Source organism: Prionailurus bengalensis, chromosome A1 (genome assembly GCF_016509475.1).
Source record: "Prionailurus bengalensis isolate Pbe53 chromosome A1, Fcat_Pben_1.1_paternal_pri, whole genome shotgun sequence".
Lineage (NCBI taxonomy): Eukaryota > Metazoa > Chordata > Mammalia > Carnivora > Felidae > Prionailurus > Prionailurus bengalensis.
This window is the reverse complement of record NC_057343.1, coordinates 138,236,365-138,259,614: the sequence shown is the minus strand read 5'-3', so window position 1 is coordinate 138,259,614 and position 23,250 is coordinate 138,236,365. Positions and strand designations below refer to the sequence as shown.

General features: G+C 33.7%; 1 protein-coding gene across 3 annotated transcripts in view; it reads right to left on the bottom strand.

The window, feature by feature from the left end:
- Positions 1–853: 853 nt before the first annotated feature.
- Positions 854–23,250, bottom strand: part of TNPO1 (transportin 1) — a 97,381-nt gene continuing 74,984 nt past the window's right edge. For all 3 annotated transcript variants that reach the window (XM_043591801.1, XM_043591779.1, XM_043591790.1), the window contains exons 14-25: positions 21,876–22,047; positions 20,359–20,445; positions 19,583–19,690; positions 19,292–19,450; positions 19,124–19,211; positions 16,725–16,823; positions 16,417–16,512; positions 13,485–13,560; positions 12,505–12,604; positions 10,007–10,081; positions 8,886–9,028; positions 854–6,626 (exon numbers count right to left, since the gene is read on the bottom strand). In XM_043591801.1, coding sequence (XP_043447736.1) covers positions 8,921–9,028; positions 10,007–10,081; positions 12,505–12,604; positions 13,485–13,560; positions 16,417–16,512; positions 16,725–16,823; positions 19,124–19,211; positions 19,292–19,450; positions 19,583–19,690; positions 20,359–20,445; positions 21,876–22,047 — 1,168 coding nt within the window. In that variant the 3' untranslated portion in view covers positions 854–6,626; positions 8,886–8,920. The remainder of the gene's footprint in view (positions 6,627–8,885; positions 9,029–10,006; positions 10,082–12,504; positions 12,605–13,484; positions 13,561–16,416; positions 16,513–16,724; positions 16,824–19,123; positions 19,212–19,291; positions 19,451–19,582; positions 19,691–20,358; positions 20,446–21,875; positions 22,048–23,250) is intronic.

Genomic DNA, 23,250 nt, shown 5'->3' with positions numbered 1-23,250 from the left:
AATCAATGTGGATGTTTCAAGAGGTTGTCTTACATCCAGTTAACACGACTCTGAGATTAAGGATTACAATGACAGTCACAGCTTCAGTTTCTACATTCAACTGGTATGGTAAGGAACAAGTCCAAACTCAAGAGCTGTCTAGTTCAAAAGCTTCTTTTCCAATCACTCCTAAAGAATCATAGGTAACCTACTTAAAACAACATGAATTATGAAGTAATCACAAGATTAAAAATGCCCATCAGTTAAAAAAAGAAGGATCAAGTGAAAACATCCTAACATTTGTATTTTAGTTTCACAAAAATATTAAAAGACTTACCAAAAAACCCAAAAGTTTTTACTTTCAGGCACAGTTTCTTTGAGATTATAGCAGCAAATCAGGATCTTGAATGACCAATAATTAGGCTGCCTTTGAGTATTTTCTCCCACAATCTAAGTCCTAAACCCTGGAATCTCGCCTTAATAGGACACACATCCATACACATTCATGCAATCTATCCTCACGATGTTTTACTCAGGACTTCATCTTTTCAATTCCTTTTGCAGAGCACTATTTTTCCCTCCTTGTCCACAAAAAGCTGAACCTAGAATCTGTTTAGAAAATACACCAACAATAGCAGTTAAATTAAAATGTGGGATAAATATTTTTACTGAACTATAAAAATAAAAAATACTTCAATTTAAAAATGGTTGCCAAACAAGAGTGCACTATATGTAAGCTAAGAAAAAAACGTGAAACAAACAAAAATCCCCAAACAACAAAAAACAACACAACAAGACTGATCTGGACCCAAAATGGGGGGTAGGGAGGGAAAGAAAGCTCATTTCCTTTCATTAAAAATCAGAGTGAAACATCTATAGTTAAACAACTTTATTAACATAGTCAAGCAGTGATTAACATTCACATCTATTATGTCACATCATACAAATGTAAATACAAAATTACTACAGTACAATATATATTCTCTGCATGATCCAAAATATTTGGTGGCCCCAAAAAACTCTCTTTAAAATTCAGCAGCTTATCAAAAATTAAAACCATATTCTATTTAAAATGAAGATCTGTTAGCACAGAGTTAGACTTCAAGAAATATCAATTTAGTACAGTTTGAGAAGTTGCAGGAGGATCTATTTGAAGGACACATTCTAACATAGTGTGGCAGGTACAGGAAACATCAGATTTAAAGCTTTTAAGCATAACTCATACAACCTAAGTTGTCAGCAGAAAGATCCAGTTATTTATAACTAACGCTAAAACTACTAAATTATTGCACCCAATGTTAACATGAATATTAATTGTAAAACTGCTTTATAATATGAAGTGAAGTCATTAACCACGTTTAAACATCTCTTCTCACAGATGATCATCTACTAAGTAAAATTAATTATACAGTATTGTCTAATTATTATCTCCATAGAAATCATCCAATCTTAATTTGGTTATATATCCACACAGGAAAACATCAGTAAGGTAATATGGGGAAAGTACAGCGAAACCCCTTTATGAGGCTGGTATTAGGAGGGGACAAACACTGCCTTACAGGCTAACCATGTTATAGTAGGCTTTGAGGAAGATAATTAGACTTGCAAAATAGCTAATTCTGCATAATACCAAGCCATAGTAAAAGAGGATTCTATGGTAGATGAACAAAAATTTCAACAAAAGGGAAAATACTATTTTCCTAATTAGTGATACAGTGCTTGGCAAAAAGATTTGGTTTGGTTTTAAAATGTACAAGAGGTGAGAAAAAAAAAATCACCATTTTAACTTCCCTTAAAATCATGCATACAGTTTTTTTAAAAACAATACATTCTGGGATACAAATCACAATAAACAGTTGCTATTAATTTAAATGTATACCTTAAAATTAACATGTATAAGAATTAGGAATAAAGGTAAAGAATCCCCTACATATAAGTAATACCAATGGGGGAAAGGTCTAAATTAAGACTGAAAAAATTCGTCACAAGTCACCTGGAAAGTGTACAAGTGAATGAAAACTTTTATGCAAAATTTAATTTTAAGAGGCATTAGAAATATCTCCGTATTTAATACAGTATGAAGTCTACTAAGTAAGTATACAATGCTCTTGCATGGTATTATTACTAGATGATATTGTTACACAGCTCTTTATCGATCTGATTTTTCACCTAGATTATCCGTTAATCTGAAGACCCTAGTTTTTAAGATTTCAATGCCTACACTTCAGTAACAGTACTAGTAGCAACAGTTAGTGTTTTCCCCCTTGTAATATTTGCAAAAAAAACTCAATAAGCAAAGCTGTATTTTAAAGTACTACTAAAGAAGGATTTCAATTGCAGTTACGCATGGTACACTCTTCTCTTGGGAAGAATGTCTTTTGCACCGTTATCTGTTAATACATTCAATATGAATAATATAGATTAATTATATGAAGCAAAAAAACCACTTTTTTCTTTATGGCAAAGGATTTAAAGTTAAATTTAGACTAAAGAGCTTAAGATATAATTAGTTTAATTCTGGCATCTCAGCTATGCAGGGTAATTCAGTACAGGACAGAAAAACCCCTTTTCCTATCTTGAGGGTTTGGAGAAAAGGAGGACCAAATTGAACTCACTTTCAAGGTAAACCTGCATGCAAAAGGCTTGCCAGGAGGGATCTATACCACCCTAGTCTGCTAGACTAAGGATTGGAAAATCTGACTAAATGCGAAGATTCTTCATGAAATACACTAAAAAACAAACTAAGTACGATGAACCTTTATAGCATATGTCACCAAAGCAAAAAGGATACAAGAGTATTCACCTGAGATAAAACTTGTATCTGAATATTTCATAACTGAGTAGACAAAGCATTTCAAGAGAGGAAAAGTCAGTTCAAATTATTTTAAAATATACATCTGATCCTATTTTACAATATATGCAATTTAAGCAATTCAGATCAATGAAAAAGTCTTAACAAAAAAAATCACAGTGTTTATCAATATGTTAATTACAAAATGTATGCTACTTCTTTCGTTTTTAAGATGTAATGGCTTGGTTAAGTGTCTTAAAATCTATTCTTCTGAAACCTAACTTGCGTCACAAATCAAGTAGCAATAATGTAAAGCATCAGAACTGGCTCTTAAAGATTATTTACATGTTGATTATTTGGGAAATAACCAACTAAAAAATATAAAAAAGTGATTTTTTTTACACGGTATGAAGTTATTAAAGAGATTAGACAATACAAAAAGCAAAATTCTTTCCTGAATAAATGAATTCTGTGGCACTAAGTTCACTTGCTAATGAACCGACTACAACACTGAACTGCCAAACATGCATTTAAATTATATTAAATACACTTTCTGTTTCCAACTTAGGTTGATCAGCAGCTTTTGTTCTGTTAGAATCCTTCAAAGAGAGAAGCTCGAACAGGAAAAAGAAGGCATATATAAAACAGTAAACACTGACCTCCTGAGGTTCCTACAACATAAAAATATTCAAGTAGAAAATCTACATCACTTAGCAGCGGCTATTTCTGTAGTTGAGCACACTAACAGCACTTTAGTGTGGAAGGAGCAGATGAAGTAAGCCGTGCTTTAAGCATGCCAAGAGGCAGAAACACTGGAATGTAACAAAGACAAACACGATTTCATAGACATTCAGTCAACATTCAAAACTATTAAGACTACACCACAAGAATTAAGTTGCTTTATATATATCCCATGATGTATTAAGTTTTATCAGAATAATAAATGCTAAATCAGAGCTTACCTCAAAAGAGAACTTAAATGGCTTCTGCAAATTCCTAGGCTATACTACGTATCTGAAATATAAATTAGGGAGAAACAATAACCTCAAGGGCAGAAAAGCACAAAAAACCCAACCCAATCTCAGGTTGCCAATCATATTTCCTTAATTTGAGTATTTTTAAATTAAATTTCCTTTAAATTTAAAACAGGTTAAGTGACTACAAAAATGGGCACACTCCATCTTACATATCTGCTTAATTAAAAACCAATTTTTAATCAAAGAGGTAACAAATCGCTTTTCAGCCAGTGTGGAATTGTCAATCACAGGTCCAGATAATTTTACTGAGGGTTGTTTCTATAGGTTTGTTTTAAAGTGTTTAGGGAAGAATTTTGCCATTTCTTTCAATCTATATTTTACTTCTTCCAGAATACTAAAATATCTCCAACACTAAATTCTAAGAAGTATTTGACAAACTACAGAGTGTCACTAGGATTTAAGGATAAAATGGCTATACTAATCAGGTTTTGAAGACTGAAGCAAAATTGGAGCTCCCAATGAAGCAAGGTACTAGAAAGCAAAATGCTACATACCCTTTGGATCCAACTTTATAATTAAAAAAAAACAAAAAAACCCAAACTGGACATTTGTAAAATAGGACTTAATTTTGGGCTCTACAGACTGAAATTTGCAAAGCCAAAGTAGAGGGAAAAAGGTGAAAGAACATGTTTAAAAAAATACACACATATACACACACACACGCACGTGCGCGCGCGCACACACACACACACACACACACACACACACACACAGAGTAACAAAAACCTTTCTGCATGCTACCATGCATTTGAAGTTGTTTGAAACGGTATTTTTAAATTCACACGCATACAGCTCAAACTTCAGTGCAATGGCTGTATCATTCAACACCTTTAGAAGAACAGAACCATGCAAAGAGGAGCAACTGCTTATAAAAATGGTTATTCAGGATTTATTCTGCAATGCAAAGGTGACAAACTAAAATATAAAAAGGTTGTTATGGCTTAACATTTTTGTTGCAGATTAAATATGCAGCATTGAAAAATGGAAAGGTGTGGCTTCATCTCTGACCAGCAGAGTTAAAAAGAAAAATCTCTCCATTTTCCTTCATCATCATGGGATACACTGTTCAGGCAATCCAAATTAATAAAGACTTGCACTTTCATATGGACACAAGATCAAGTGTACCAGTTAGGTTTTCACATTCACAGTATATAAGAAAATACACATGGAAGGAAAAGTAAAGGGTTAACTTAACAAGGATTTATTCACAGGAATACATGTAAGTAGAGAAAAATAACAGAAAAGCTAAACAAATGAAATGAAGAGGATCCAAACCAACTTTCACTCTGTAGCTTTTTACTTGCACCCTGTGTGCATCTGTCTAGGGCACAGAGGGCCACCAACATGCGCCAATACAGTGTAGGAACCCTGCATTACATCCATTAACTTAAACATCTTTAAGATCATGCTTTGAACAAAAAAAGAAAGCTTAGAAGGCAATATGTTGAGTGGGAATAAACATTGAGATATAGCAATCATGTCTTCAACTTCTACAATTGTCTTTATGTGCCAACTAACATTTATGCAGCCTCTTACAGATCTTTTACCATGTATTTTATGTTTTAGAAGTTTTGATAAAATCACTAGTAGTATATAACCATGCAGAAAGCACATCACACTGACAGCACGGAGGCAAAGATTTTGCACAGGTATATCAGCTTTCCACATTGTGCAGGTTACACACAATACAATATCAATCTTACTCCTAACAAGATCCTAAGAAGATATTTCAAGGCCTAGCTGTAAACTACAGTACTTTATATCTATATTCTTAATAAAAATAAAAAATCCACAAATCTTAAAAAGGAATTTTAAATGCAGGGCTATATTGAATTGGTAAACTGCAACACACACTGGCGCACCAGAGGTAAATGAATACCAATCTCACTCTATGTGATGCAAGCATGCTACTTCCCCACTAATTTAAAGTACTTTCAATCACTATGAGCCAGAATGCATGCCTGAACCTTAAACTGCACTTTAAAAAGAACGTCTTGGCCTAGAAATTAAATCTAATGAAGTACAACCATCAAATTATATCCACTACATTAATGTTTTAATGCAAAATCAAGATGTCAATCTTTAGTTTGATATGCCCAACCCCATTTATTCCTCCCTCCCTGCCCATCCCACAAAGGTAAAAGGAGTGACTCATTTGGCATTTCACAGGGTGCTTCATTGTTTAAATTTGCTTGGTTTTATTTCCAACTTTTTTGGGGTACCTTAAATTGTAACTTCCAAGAACCTGCTTCTACTATGGGTAGGCAAGCTGATTTTAATTCTATTAGCTTCATTTGTGTAGTTCTTCATCAGCATGCAAAAACAAGGCCCCATCATGTGGGAAAATTTATAAAAATCTTTAAATTAAGAAAAAAAAAAAAAGCTTCTTTACTGTTTGTAACCCCATTCTTAGGTTTCCTTTATTGTGCGCTATAGAATTTTTCCTCTTTCTTATCCCTATGCATCATTTATGTGGTTCTTGTTTTGGTACAATTCCCCATAATATTCCAGGATGTACTGTTTTGTGAGTAGACTGAATAGGTTTTGTTTTTTTTTTTGTTTTGTTTTGTTTTTTGTTTTTGCTTCTTCACATCCAGTGCGGAGTTGTAATTGGAGACAGATTTCCACCCACAAAGGCTCCAGATGTTAAAACGTTTCCCAACATCGACTTAATACAGTGACGGCAACACCTCCCTCCCGCCCCTCCCAGTAGGGTTGGGATTGTACTGTATTCCCTACTGGTTTACCCTTCCCCCCTGTAAAGGGTAACATTTTCCCTGGGTGCAGAGGCTCCCTCATAGTCTCCAAGACTGAAGGACCTATAAGAAAAGAAAACAATTTTATATTTTAACAACTGTTTCTTTTAAAGCCAGTGAAACACATAACTAATCAAGTGAGAGCGCTACTTCTAACTACAGAAAATGACAAACAGGATAAATTGTCTAAGATCATGCCAGTAGTCAATGATAACCCATGTCACTGCCTTCTCCTATGGCTTTCAACTGTCATCTGCATCAGGTATGAGAAGTGACACCAAGCCGAAGACATGCAGAGAGGTGTGGAACACCTCATATAGATGAAATTTAGATGGACATCTTGTAGGATGCTATCAATCTAATTCTTTAACCCCCTTTGCACAATGGGCCCCAATGGGAATCGGTTATTCCACATGTAACAAGTTGCCTTACCTTCTTCAAAGTCAAATAACACTTGCTTTAAAATAATTCTTTCCTCAGTGAGAATGAATACATGATCTTTTTTTGGGGCCACTATGCCCAATATTATGCACATGAAAATCCAATCCATGAAAAAATAAAGAAGAATTACTTATTTTTGGTTGTCTGATGTTTTAGCTTAGGAGGCCCTAATGGTGTTTGAACTGTACTAAGGTTACTACATTCAGCAAATACCAGAAAGTAAGTTTTAACACCTTCTCCTTGATGTTCCTTATTAATAATTCTTCGGGCCCTATCCTGCTCAGTCATTTCCTATGTTCTCAGACTTCTTGGTTTTCCTATTAAAGACACTAGCAGTTTTAACGATAAGCACACTGAGAAATAAAACAGATTCCTAGGAGATTGTAACCAGTGCCTGACAGTGGTCTTCACAACAAAAATCTACTAACCACTCGTACCAAACACTGGACATTTATTATGAAGACTGATGTAAATTCAGGGTGTGATTAGCCCATCTGTGGAGAAGTACATGCAACACCTTTTCTCTGCCTCTGAAAAAAGGGAACATTATAAAAAAGGCAGGAATAAAGATACTGATCCACTTTTATCTCTAATTAGATAACGAATACTTTCGTCATACATTGTCTTAGAGTAAATCAACTCAGTTAATTCCTAATTGGTGACAGGACAGAGATCACAGAAGATATTAAATCTGAAAAGTCTATGCTAAAGATTCAGCTCACTGTTCTATTTTTCAACCCTTGATGTTAAGAATCATTCTCATCTATTACATTTTCACGATTTAACATAAAGTGAATTATGCACTTTTCCAAAATGCTAAAGCCATAAAATAGCCCCAAGGACTCAAAACTACAGGGGGATAAGATGCATACAGGGCTCTGAGATATTCCAGAGACTACAAGTCCATTTCTACTGCCCTGCAGCTTTGACAACTTGGAAGCTGAAATCTTTCCAGGTTTAAAATCTAGTTCAAAGTAAACAAGCAAGTCGACAAAAACTCCCAACAGAAAAGGTGACTGAAGTTGGTGGACATCTTCTGGACACCAGTGAGTATACTCCTTGGCCCTCCAGTCAAATATGTCTCAGTTCATGTTCAACACCTAAAGAAGGGTATTCTCGTTCCCTGTACTGGTCCATATTCCTAACATTTACTGAGCCAACTTAGTGTGTTAAGCAATATACACTAAGTTCTGGCATCACATACAGTTTACTATTTAATCTTCAAAATAACTCAATGATGGAACTGAAGCTAAGAGATCAGGATTATTAGTTCTACATAAGTAAAGAAAAACTCGAGGAACAAGAGTCCAAATGGACTTACCCCTCTACCACCCCAAAGCGAAATACACTCTTCCATTGTCCATTTTAAAACAGTGCTGGTCACATGGCAGGTGCTCCGTAAAATACAACCTTGAAAAATGAATATTAAATATTCCTATCTACTGAGCCCTACACTAGTTCCAATTCTAGTGGGCTTTTCCCTGAAGCTCACAACCACAGAAGTCCTTCATATATCACAGACGATAAATTCATACTTCAAAATCATTTCTACCCTGTGCCAAGGTGAACGTGGGGAGAATTCTTACAGGGCAAAAAATTTAAGAAGGATTACTATGTCGAGTAGTCTAACTAGCATACCAACTTAGATTTCCTTCTACTCAGGACTGAAAGTAAAATCATGCATTTTGTTAACCCTTGCTTGTCAGTTAAAAAAAAAAAAATCTCTAGCCTTAAGGATTTTAAATTTCAAGTCTAATATAGCTTAAGAATGTTTTACCCAACCTCTGTAGAAAAACATATAGCTTTAATTTCACTCAGTAGGTTTAGATTGCAGACCTAAGTTTCTTCACCCTGAAAAACTCAAAACTTCTTACAACTTACCCCTAATTATGGGACTGCAGCTTAAGTGTATGAGATTAAACACCATAAAAAGCTGCAAGACGCTCTTTTAAGGGAAGCGGAAACTGGTCAGAGAAACGCCTCCAATTTTCATCCCCAACTTGATTTTTAAATCCATGAAGGATCTGCAAAAAGTGAAAAAAAAATCATTAATTTATCACTAACAAGAGAAAAACTCCAATCTTTTTTAAAAATTTTATCCATTTTAAAGCAGTGATTCTCAAACTTTGTTGGTGTATCCTGTCTAAAAGCACCTCATAAAAGGGGCACCTGGGTGGCTCAGTCGGTTAAGCACCCGACTTCAGCTCAAGTCATGATCTCTGGAGCCTGCTTCAGATTGTCTCTCTCTCTCTCTCTCAATCTCTCTCTGCCCCTTCCCCATTCCCGCTGTCTCTGTCTCTCAAATAAACATTAAAAAAATAATAAAAAATAAAAGCACCACATAAATTTGGCTTTGGAAAGTTTAGATAGAATTCAGCAAGTGACCTAGTAAGAGATATATACTAAATAAACTCTGACCTAATACAAGAAAGTACAGAACTCAATCAAGGGATAAAATTCCTATGCACATTAAGTTTTTTCAAATTGAAAATATATAAATTTTGGGGTTCACATCTGCAACCACAGTTCACTAATTTCAGTAATAGGTGATTCAAATGTGTAACACTGTATTTCTTATTTTGTTAATGGTTGAGTACTGACTGGAGTTGATCCAGAGTGACACTACCAGAACAACTATATAGATTTAATCCCTGTGTAAAACACTTAAAATTTACTTTGTTCAACAGTTTATACTTCAAATCTCAGTCAGTCATCTTTGAAAATATATGCTGTTTTGTACAGGTGGGATAGGGGGACCACATGAAATCAGTGGTAATGCTTCAGAAAATATTTTTGAAGTGTGTACTCTATTGAGTCACTGCTATACCTTAAGAAAAGATCAAGCCAACTTTTTTGCCAAGACCAAAGGTTATATGGTCTACCAATCAATATGGATTCAAAGAGTCCAAGTTTCATATGAAATATAAAAGTAATTTAAACTTTCCAACCAGGATTGTAACAGTCCCAAGGTATCTACCATAAAAACTTTTTAGTTACCTTACCTTACAGAACATGTCTCTCAGATCATCTTTTGGGTTAATCCACGATGCAACAGCATCACAAAAAAATATAAAATCCTGTAACAAGCAGGAAACACATCTTAGATTGTTATTTGTCAAACACAGCAAAACATACCTATCACGACCAAATCCTACCTCAAGTTTTTTTATGATAAGGAATTATAAAGGATTACTTAATGGGTATCCCTATTATTCCACCATCGAGGAACCTCTACTCATTCAGTTTATATTAGAATGTAATGCCCCTTTGTATTAGATTTCCTATTCCAAAACCCCAGTCTAATGAGCATCAACAATGGACTGAAAATATTAAATGAACACCAGTTTTAAAAACCTTCATTCAATGAATTAAATTAAATATATAAATTGGGGTGCCTGGATGGCTCAGTCAGTTAAGCATCCAACTCGATTTAGGCTCAGGTCATAACCTCACGGTTCATGTGATTGAGTCCTACACTAGGCTCTGCATGAACAGTGTGCAGCCTGCTTAGGATTCTCTCTCCCTCTCTCTCTCTCAAAATAAATAAATAAACTGGAGTAAAAAAAAAAAAAAAAAGGGAAATACATAAATTCAATAATCTTACAGTTCTAACTGGCCTAGAAATAATTTAAAGCTAGCTAAGTAGAAGCCAAATAAGCTTGGGAATATAGGAATTAACAGATCTAAACTTCAGGTCGAAATTTAAAACAAAATGACCAAAAGTTAGAAGAAAAACTAATTATATATCAAGTTATAATACCCAATCCAACCTAACCTAACCCAAGCAAAAAAGAATATCTAATGCTCTATTATTTGAAAGATAATTGGGTTATTCTCACTATGAAAACAAGGTGACAAAAGGTATAGGCTTTAAATGTTTCATTTAAGTATTTTTCAATCTTGACTAGCATACTTCAACAGCAGTTCAATATATAGCATTTAAGATATTGCTTATGTTCTGATGTCAACTATTTAAAATTCTGCTATTAAATTCAGGGCACTTTCTTAAATTTCAAAATTTACCGACTGAAATATGTGCATAAAACACGTATTTAAGCAAATAAAATTCCATGTGCCTGAGGATCTGTTTTATTAGAATTATGATCCCTTGTCTTCCAAATATCACTCTGTTGTTAAAAATTTAAACATAAAAAATAAACCTTAAGATATTTTCTTTTAACCACATATAAGTGAAGAATGTAAAAAGCAGAGATTTCTACCAGCTCTTAAACTGGCAGTGATTTCATGACCACATACATATGTGTTAGTTTTAAGGTCTTAAAATGTGAATTCAAAACCAAACAAAAACAACAAAATTCTGATGGGAAAATGTTTCTTTGTAATGTAGTATACATCATATAACTCTAAACACATTAAAGATGACATAAAGTTCTTTGGTATTGAGGGGAAAAACCCCCAAAAACAAAAAAATAACCAGAAACTTAATGCCAGGAGGTTATTTTGTAAGTAGGGACCATTTCCAAAAATAGTACAGGCTTATTTTAATACTAGGTTATTGTTTTATGAATGAGAAATTAGTCAAAAGATTTTTTCCATTTCTAACTTTTCAATGCTGATCACCTATATCAATTTGAATCTTATAAACTTGTAATTCACATAATGTTTCTAAACTTGAACTAACAAACAACAGTCACTAACACAAGACAGGAAATATAAAAAAGTGTTAATTAAAAGATGTTCAAAGCATGTTATCTCTTGGAAATGAAAGGGTATTTTCTTGAAAACCCCTCCCATACTTTTCCTTACAATTCATCTGTTGAGGAACCTGGGATACTTAACCTAGAATTCTACAGCCTGCATTTTGTTAATTTCATACACGTGGTGTCAATCAACACATTCCTGTTTTGTGTCTTGCAAATTGACACTTGGGTCCCGAAGTTATCAGACTCATATCTTATACTTTTGCCAAATAATTTTTTTAAATGCTAAAAATATCTAGATATTATATAAAACTAAGATAAGAAACAAAATAACGATGAATAAATCATAAGCTCTCCAAGTTAAAGCAGTTTTAATGGCTAATTCACTATTCTCTTTTGTTCACTACTGAATTTCTAAGTTTAATTCTAAATAACAGAAAGAGTAACCTACTCTTAAGAAAGAGTAACCTAAACTATTTGGGTCACTGTTAAGGGTAGGTATCTGCAAACTCAACAAACTGATATTCAATGATAGGAGGCACGTACAAAGTGGACGTAGATGAAAGATGCTTTGGCTTAATTTGAGACAAGAATCTGACTTGATTACCTCAATCTATTTATTTCATAAAAAAAAGATTTAAGAAATCACAAACAAGCGTTACCATTTCAAGATATTAAGAAATAACACATCTTTTTAAAAAGATAATTTTTTAGTACCTTTGAAAATATATGTAATATATGGTATGTTTTCATGATTTAAAGCTTTAAAACAGGTGACCTTTTAAAAAGTTTCATTACTCAGAATATTAAAAGTTAAAAAATCTTTATGAACATCTTACTTGGATTACTCCACTGGGATTCACACTGATCATGGTACAAATCCCACGAAATGCTGAATCCTTTTCCTCATTGTCCCTTATGTTTCTCAGAGAAGTGCACCTATTAAATTATAGAATTGAGTTTAGCATTTAAGTAAAAAGCAGGTTCAATCACAATACTAATGGACAGTATTTAATGGAATAAGCAGCACAGTATAATGTTTATATTCAAAGAATTTTCATAAAGTTTAAGTTTCTCATACTTCCTGCATGTTGGGCCCATCTAATCTCAGTATAGTGGAAACCTTGAAATTCACATTTTCTTATTAATAGATTGCATCTATAAAATGGACAGTTGGTTTTTAATCCCCCGTTTAACTATTAAGGAGGGTGAGCCAAGAGTAAATTATTAATTTTTAAAACTGTATTATGACTTGTATTCCATTAAACACTACTAAAAATGACTTGAATTGAAAGATTATCAATCGAAAGAAGCAGAACATAGGATATACTGCCACAATATAAACTATTATTATACAACTTATGGTGTAGATGTTTATCTTTAACATTAACAAGCAAATAAGGTTTTTATACATAACGTAATTTAAACATGTATTTCTTAATGCAATCCAAGTTTTCAAATTAATTCTAAAGAAGAAACAATGCAAAAACCTAAATTTATAGAATTTGCATGCATCTTTATTTTACTGGTGGATATTTAAATGCTTTTCATGTATAATCAAGCTTTTTAACACAGCAAGCATGTGACAATCTTATCCCATGCATCAATTAGTCGTTAGCCACAACATAAAAATAAATATACATGACGATGCTACTGAAAAACCTCACAAACCTGATAGGACAAGATTAGTCACATGGTTGGCAATGATTAAGGATTGTGATTTTTGTAACCAACTGAAAATATATCTAAAAGTGAGATAGAAAGAGAAAGAAAGAGTGAAGAAAAATGAATTAAAAAAAAAAGATTGAATAATACACACCAGGGTCTTATAAACTGCTGTAGCATGGGGGCCACCTCTTGAGGACAAACGTAACCAAGACGACCAATTGTTATTGCTAAGGTAACGCAATCACGGTTATACACCACCAAACGCCAACCAAGACATGAGCAAATGAGGGGGAAGGAGAAAAAATAAAGAAAAAACAACAAATAACTCAGAAACAGAAACCAACAGAATTTGTGTATGATAATAAACATAAGATTTCACCAGTGCTGTTTATTACCACCCCCTAAAGTAAGGGGCAGCAACATATATGGCATACTCTTGGAAAAAGGAAAACGAAAGGAATTAAAAAAAACTTTAAAGATTGAGAGAACACCAAAAACCAGGATGAATTGCTTTTCTCGCTCAATCAAGTGTGAAGACATTCTGTTAATAAAAAGATGAGCGATTAAATAGATGGATTTAGAGATTCTCCAAGGCCAGTTGAAATTTCAGAATTTAATAATGAAATCTATGTTCTTCCCCCAAGAAATATTAGTAAATGTGAAAGATTACATTTCTGAATTGTTCACTCAAACACAGTTCTCAGAAGTTAAAACAGTTAAAATTTCTTTACTTCTCTATGTCTTTTTAAATAAGTGATTTCCAGTCTTTGAAAATCGAGGAACTTAATTCCAATTTAGGTGGATTTTTTTGTCTGTTAAGATTTCTAAAACCAGTGGACTGATAGCAAATTGCCATATTGCCTAATTTCAAATCAATGGTCAAATTTTAGGTTTTGCAGTAATGCACTAAATGAAGGAATTGGAAAACTGCTGCTGTGTTGTGTCAAATCCCATTCCAATAATCCTCTGATGGTGATAATGGTAACAACTCAGATAATAGCCCACTATTTTCAAACTGTATTTGACAAGAAGGAAATTGATAGTCCACTGTAATGAGGTGATATGTGGACAAAAGGAATAAACAAATAATCTGTCTTTGCTATAAAAGGCAATAGCACAAAACAGATAAGACATCATACTGATTACATGCTAATATTTTACTTAAAAAAAAAAATTTCGAAGTGGGAATTACTCAAACATATTCACCATCAAAATTCAGGAAGTCCTTAAACTTACAAAGAGCTAAAAGAAGTACAACTCAGAACTGCATTCTGCAATTCAAAGGTACATACATATAAATACATTTATACACAACGGGAAAAAAAATACAAACAGAAAACAAACCATAAGGTGCTTTAATGGTGTTCTCTCAAAAACTTACAAGTTAACCTTTCATAAAAAAAGGGTGGGGGGGGGGGGTAAAGAAAAATGTTTAAGGATTACTTGAAGCAAACTACACAGATAATACTAAAATCCAGCAGATTCATAATGAAGCAAGAGAAAGAAAACCTATGTTCAAAAGACACAAACTATGCAACATTCTCATTAAACAGGCAAGTATGAACGATCCAATGAAACATGCGATAAAGCAGATGATGGTCCATTGAGAAAGTTCAATGTAGGATATACTAATTGGAAAAAGAGCAAATAACGGCATACACTAAGGAATTGGCTTTATGAAATATTAAGAAAATGGTAATTAAATTGCTAAAATCTATTGACCTCAGTCATTGACAGTGGTTTTAATAATTAGCCCCTGCCCTTTGGATAAGGAATAATGGAAACATTTTCTGCAGCCATTTGTGATAAAATGAATCCACTGAATCTCTTATCAATTTAAGCTATCAACTTGATGAGCATAATCAACTACTTTTTGCTTTACTTAGAGTAGAATCATACTTAGAACATAAACTTATAATAAAGCCAATTTGTAAATGGAGCTGTAACAAATTCACAAGCTGATATCCCACAAGAAACTTTAATATACATTACATTCAACATTTATTTGCTGTTATGCATTCACATTTAAAAATAAATAGGAAGTTTCTTTAGGTTCAACAGTAATTTTATAATGGTAAGTGTTCCAAATCTGAATGTCATGTATAGGTACTGCATTCTAAAGATAAAAACCCGACAAGATTTCATAACCATCCTAATACATACATTTTTGTACTTTACAGCAAGAAAAATCTAATTCGCTTTATAAAATAAACAGTACCCATACAGCCAAACAGCTATATAACTGTTTCATAATTGAAAGATTTCCTTCCATACCAATAAACATATCAATTTTCATCACATTAAAATATAAGCTTTCTATAATTAAAACATATAAAGTTAAAATGCCTTTGAAAACAAATTTCCTTATTTAGAAAACCTTATTTTAATCTTTGTCCAGTATTTCAGTGAAACCCTCACTGGCTATATTTATTCAAATTATCTTAGGTATATAAAAGAAAAGGATGTGCCTGATTGAAAATAAAATTTACACCTTTTATCATTATTAGCAAAAATTAGGGAGGGTGGGAAAAAAAAAATCACCCAGAAATGTGTTCTATAGTATGGAAGGTACTCTTTAGTATCAACATGCTCTCTATAAATGCAAAAGAGAAACAAGCCTCTTGAATAAAAATCCTACAAGGTACTGCCTAAGTTCTCAATTTGAAGGAAAGTATACAATAAAATACAAAATACACATGCCATTGTTAACCAGTTAGCCACTACTACAGTCAAGGATATTTTTGGCCACATTTTTATAGATTAAAAAGAAAAATTACTTCCCAGCTGCCAGTTACTCTCTGAATTAATGTAAAATTAAAATTCATACTGTTCAGTAGTTATTTTAGCTGGGGTCCATTTTAGGGAGTATTAAACACACAGAATAGGAGAGAAGTGTTTTTCAAAGTCTCTGAAAACTGGTTATGGAATACAGTTAAAACAGTACGTATCACTACGGAGAATCTAAAATAGCTCTTACTAATAAGCTGGGTTTCTAAAGCTAGCTTTGCTTTGGTTTCTCTACGCATCTCAACCTTAAAGGCAAATAATTTTCTCTTCACCATAACAGTTCAGTCATATGGTACCTGTATTCTCTAACAACGTCTTTGGTGTGTTGGGTCTGTTAATGATTTCTACAAGCTGGTGCAACACCATAGGAATATAAGGCTGCATCTCTATACCTAAATCATCCCCAAAAGAGAAAACAAAAAAGAAAAATTTGAATGTTAAAATATCAATGGAAAATACTTTGCTCCCTCTATTCACTGTGACACAAGTTAATAATAAATATATGTATATAAAATTCATTTAAATTATAAAGAAAAAGCAATTCTAAATATACTAAGGCATCTAACAATTTATACAGTGCTCTTAAAGGGGAAAAAGATCTTACCCATTTGAATGGAGATTTCTCCAATTGCCCATGTGGCATTATTGCAGACTGAAATGAACTCTGGATTTAGGTTGGTTCCCAGTATAGGCATGAAATCAGCTAGAAAAAAAATTTTTTAACAACTATGTAGTAAACTTCTCAACAGTAGTGTACTGTGCTTTAAAGGAAATCTACTAGGTGGAAACTGAAATCTAGGGAAGAAATAATTTCTAAAAAGTATGGAGAGCATTTATTTTAAGAAAGTGAAAGGGGCATTGAACTTTCTATGAAGTAGAAGAGGAAACAGAAGTTTTGGTCTATTTGCGATATTATTAAAAAAAGAGTTGGTCAAGAAATCTCTCATCATGAGATAGAAAATTCAAATTAAAAATGAGGAAAACATGATACAGCTTTCTTCAAAGTTCATTTTTCACACACACAAATTTTTTTTTTTTCTTTACATCAATGGTTTTGGCTTTTAAAGTAACTTTTACCTTAGTGCTCAGATTATAGTCTCTAAATATCATTTTCCACTGAAAGGAATAAAGGCTATCAGAGAAACATCTCATTGCAGGCTAAAGGCAGGAAATGTACAAAACAAGCCTGGACTATTTTGTCATACCAGGAAGGACTAAGGAGCCCATCTGATTAAGCTCCCACTGCCAGTGGTAGGACAATTTGAGCATCATGAATTCATACTGACACTCAAAGAAGAACCAAACACAAACAAAAACTAAACTCTGAAACACAATATAGATACCTGTGGAAGATGCTGGGAATCAATTCATTATTTTGAAAACTGGTAAACAAAGAGAAAGAATCAAGTAATTATCCTGCCTCCCCTATAAGGTTTGTATCTCTCGGTAATAAATATACCGGTATGAAAAAGGACTCTATGTCCGTATTCTCACTATTAAATGAAGAATTAGAGTATCATCCTTTTTTTAAACCCCCAATAAACTCATGGATTTGAGACAGCGTTTCTAAATCTCAGTAATACCAATCATTTGGTCCAGATCATTCTGCTGTGGGGCAAGGGGTGGGAGGGGTCGTGGCAGGGGTGAGGGGCTGGTGAGGGGCAGGGCACTGTATCATGCATTGTATGATGTTTATCAACATCATTTGCCTCTACCTACTAGGTATCAGTAACACACCCCCAGTGGTAAACAAAATGTCTCCAGACACTACCAAATGTTTGGGAGGGTCGGGGGTGTCAAAATTGCCCCTGCTTGAGAAACCCTAACCTAGAAAACAATCATAGCTGATAACACAGAGAGAGAGAGGGAGAGAGAGAGAGAAAGATAACTAGACATGGTGTACCTCCTGAAGAAGATACACATCTATATACTCTTAAAAAAAAAAAGGAATGAAACCCTTCATACAAGTTTAAATTCATAAAAACTAAATCAGGTGGTAAATATCTGTAGAACAAGCTTTCCATAAAACAAGAATTGATTACACTTTCATTTAGAGTAATTAGGCTTAAACTTGAGGGTTTAATACAGAATATTATTCAAAGTTTAGAAATATAGTTGTTATTCAAAAGCACAATTGGGAATTGGACGAAGCTGGTTAAAGGCTACAAACTTCCAATTGTAAGATAGCAGATCTTAAGAGTTCTCAGTAAGAAAAAAAAATCTTTAACTATATTAAGGCGATGGATGTTAACTAAACTTACTGTGATTTTGCAAATATACATTTGAAATATACCTATTTCAAATCATTATGTCGTACACCTGAAAGTTATACAATGTTATATGTCAATTATATCTCAATAAAACTGGGGGGGGGGGGGGGGAATGCAAAAAAAACCCAAAAAAGTGTATCATAAATAAGTATTATTCAAAACATTGGGATACAGAAATGAAAGAAAACCCAAAACCCATTTAATCCATGATTTTGATAGCCAAGTCATAGTTGATGTTATTTAAGGAATCCTTTATTATCATCACAAAAGGCTAAGACAAATGCTATCCTAAAATAAAAACAAATCATTATTTACTTTTGACGTAAACCGTTTGAAAAGTTCCCTAGGATATCTGAGAAAGTACACTGTTTTATGATGAGAAAACCTGATTGTTATTATTTTTGATTACCTCTAATCCAAAAAGAGGCTATTCAAAAATTATCCATAAACTGGCATACAGTCCCAAGGCTTCACAGGTGGCATGTCCTTTATACTAAATATTTTTCCAGCTTTTCTCCAGTCACACAAGTGCCTAATGAGCTGCTGTAGTTGATGATGAATTCAAAGGAACAAGGGGGTTCCCATCCCACCTGCTTCACTCAGAGCACCTTTTACCAGTAAAATGCAAGTTTATGAATGTTGGGATTCCATGACATTTCAGTTTAATACAAAAACATAGCTTATGTAAAACTATTGTTAAAAATCACATCACAGCAGTAGAAAATATTCATACCTATACAAGGCTTAACATGCTGAAAGCAAGCTTTCGTCAGGTCACCTAAGAGGGCGAAGGAACTCTGTCGAACTTCTGGCATTTTATCCTACAAGGAATAAGAAGATATTAACCCCAATGTAACACAGAGAATCAGGTCTTACTTAATTTTAATTTAACGAGTCTCACCTGCATGCACTGATACATTAGTGTTAGAATGTTACTTCGGGCTACCAGCTGTTCAATGTTGCCTCCAAGTCCTTCAGCCAGGCCACTGAGTAAATCAAGAGCCACTATCATAAAATCTTTATCTGGAGCCTCATACTGATCTGGTTGAGCATTGTTCAGCTGAAATTACACAAAGTTTTAAAAGACTTACTTTGAATCAATTACACGAAAAAAATGTGTATACATTATGCCTATCCATAGAAAAATGTTTATGATGCCCGGAGGGCAGATATAAGTATTTTTTAAAAATACCATGGCTTGTGCAAGAGTCTTCTGTACGAGGTTCACACAACGCTGGTACACAGGTTCACAGTATGGAAGGAAACCAGACTGCAGGGCTGTGGCAACTGAAGATAGGCACTAGAAAGAATAAAGTACAGAAGTAAATTTCTGGGTACCATAAAATTATGATAAATGCTTTAGGAGTGTACTCGGTATAATTCTGGTCATTTATTAGCCTGCTCTACTATTCTATAATTAGCAGGTTATCTTTTCAAACCTCTCCTTTGGATGCCAGCCATGGCTTTAAGTTTGCTGCTGGTAAGGGGAAGCCCCCCTCCCCACCCATCAACCAATCAATAAATAAATATCAAACCTCAAGCCGGTCAGAAAGGGTATGAAGTAAAGTCCCTCCTATTAGCACCAAGTCCCAATACTACTTCACATAAGTCTGAGTATGTGTGTATATACATTACATTAACACATAAAATAATTTGAACTATATTAATTATCATGGTATAGCTCTGTATCCATACAAAGAAATGTAGCTAAATTCACATGACATATATATATATATGCTGATGTGGTAGGATCCATTACGCCTTTTCTATTTAACAGTATTTCTTAGTATAGTTGTAACATAATTAAAGTAAGAGCAGTTACATACTTATACAGCATTTTAACAGAAATGGTTCAGAATGCAAACGTATTAACATTTTACTTATCACGTACACTCAACACTTCATATTTAGACATGTTGTTTTTGCTGAAACACTACTATTAGAGTAATGGTTGCCAGTTTAGCATACCTCTAGTAAAGGGAAGAGATCTTTATCTTCATCCTTTAACATGTTCCATTTCTGGATCAGTGGAGGCATTAGCATCTGAATATATTCCTATTTATAATGATGAAAAACACATAAAGCTCCACTATCATATGTAAATAAGTCCATCTTGGGTCTATGAAAATTAAAATCCACTTAGAGTAATTGTGTAAAATCATTACAGAATGCCTTGTAAGATTGAGTCTGTTCCTCTTAGCACCTTTAAAATTTTTACTTTCTGCCTTATCTTTTAATTTATATAATCTTACTCTATTCTTAAGTCATCTTCTATCCTTCTTGAAATAAAATACACCACTACAGAAAAATCCTTTGATCAAAATAAGGGATAATTCCTGTAAATGTTATTCTGAATTTTTTTAGTTCTGGAACTTGCAACACGTAATATGGCTCTTGCTGTACAGCATGTTATAAATGATACGTAAACTTACAGAGGCATTTGTAGAAAAAGATCGACAGTCATTTACGTGTCTTTTTTAAACGTTAGAATCCATAAACAGCTAAATACTAAATAAACAATAGTAATCATGTAAACAAGAGGCACAGACATTCAGACACTCCCCACGCCCCAGCACACAAAGCAAAACCAACATCAAAGCAAACCCATGAACCAAGTGTCTTGCACCGTTTTAAGTATAACTTATAAACACAGACAATTTCTCAAGACTTCTTATATAGCAATCATAAAGATGTAATCTATTCTTCTGCTGGGAATTTTGAGCTATAATGAAATTCTATTATTTTAATCCTATTTACACAAATCCAATTCCATCACCTTCTTCTTAACACTACTAGAAACAAGAGTTTGGATTCTTAGCCAAACATACCTCCTCTTCTATACTGCTATTTAGCATTTTTAACTTACCCAATTTCTCGTTGTTTTACCTTAGTATATATTCCCCATACCTCTAAGTTCCAGCAAGAAAACACAGACATTTAGATATGGTATCTAAAGCTACAATATTTATGAAGTGGTGGATAGAAAAATACTTGGAATTAAAAGTTGAAATCCTTTATCCCTTTTCTATTTTATAAAAAAAATTGCATTTACTTAAATGAATAAAGTTTATTTATTTATTTTGAGAGACCGAGAAAGAGAGCAGGTGAAGGGCAGAGAGAGAATCCCAAGCAGGCTCTGCGCTGTCAGCACGGAGCCTGATGTAAGGCTTGCACTCATGACCTGTGAGATCAGGACTTGAGCCAGAGTCAGACGCTTAACCGACTGAGCCACCCAGGCATCCCATCCCTTTTCTAAAACGTGCTGGTGCATTCATGTGATATACTGCTATAACTTCCACACCAAGAACATATTTATTAATACCATCTAAAAAGTAAAAATACTTGCTGCCTTTTAAAGATATACATTCTTAAAGTAACTAAGTGTTCACATCTCCCCAAACATTTTCATTTCCACATACATGTTAACCTACTGATTTTAACTATGCTAGAATTTTTTTTCTTAACAGTTAAGAACAGATACTCACTGGTTTGTTTAAATGATGTCCTACTGAATCTGCTAAAGTTCCTATGGCATCATAAAGAATGAGCAAGTTCTTATGCTGGTATTTACTAAACGCGAAGACCAGGGTATCAAGTATATAAGCAAGGTAAGGAACAAGTTCCGTACAAGCCTCCTCTTCTAGGGTAGCAAAGGCACTACAGTTAAAAAAAGAGAGAGAGATTACTGCTGTTGTAGAAAAGGAATAGGTTATAATAGAGATAGGAAGCCACCTCTATAGTTTATACAGTATCTATTTACACTTTAAATGCCTATCTCCTTATCTCACCAAAACAGAGGCTTATTTTTATTGTTTCTCCCCCATTTCTTATCATTTCCTTCAAAGAGGCCGTCACCTATGTGTATCTGCTTCACTACAATGGTAAAATCTAAAACTATCGTTGGTTCTTATATTCAGACATTCAGCAAATTTATCTGGTATTTACTATTTAGTCACTTAGTGCTGGGAATGCAGCAATGAACAATGAAGAAAACAATGTCCCCATTTTCAGGGAGCTTAAATTCTAGTGACCGGTCCAGATGAATGAAATCAGAATTAAAAATGTTAAACTAACTTGCACCTTACCCTTCAGATTACATACCAAGAGTCACAAAATGACATTTTTAACAGTTAGTTTGAGATGTATCGGAACAGAGCATCATGACCTCTTAAATGTTTCCCTTAGCAGGAGAGGGGAAATGGGATGATGCAGATGGTCAAAGGGCACAAATTTGCAATTACAAGAATAAATTCTGAGCACCTAATACATAGCATGGTGACTATAATTAATACGACAGTGTTGTATACTTGAAAGTTGCTGAGCATAGATCTTAACCCTTCTCACCACACAGAAAAAGACAAAGTCTTTGTCAACTACGTGAGGTGAGAGATGTGCTAATTATCTTGATCTTGGTTACTGTTCCATAATGTATATTTTTATCAAGTCATACCACTGTACATTTTAAATATGTGGATTATTTTTGCCAACTTTTCCTCCACAATTCTTAAAAATGTTGGTCTAAGTTCTACATTATACATCAGAATGCATAGTGCGTTTATTACTACAAATTTACCTTATGTATGGCTTATCTATTAACACAAATGTACAAGAAAGGAAAAAACTCCAGAGTCGGAGTAGTTACCTCAATTTAGACCTAAATTTGTCTGGACTCTTAAAGTATACCTGGCTCTTCACTTCTAAAATTAAAGTTTGTATTAGCTTCTATTCTACCCACTCAGGGATTTCCTAAAATGACAGGCTTAAACCATTTGTTAGTGAAAGCCCCATCTTAAATTATAAACTGTTTATGTATTTCCTTTACAGCACTTGCCGGGAATTATAATTATATAGTTATTTAGT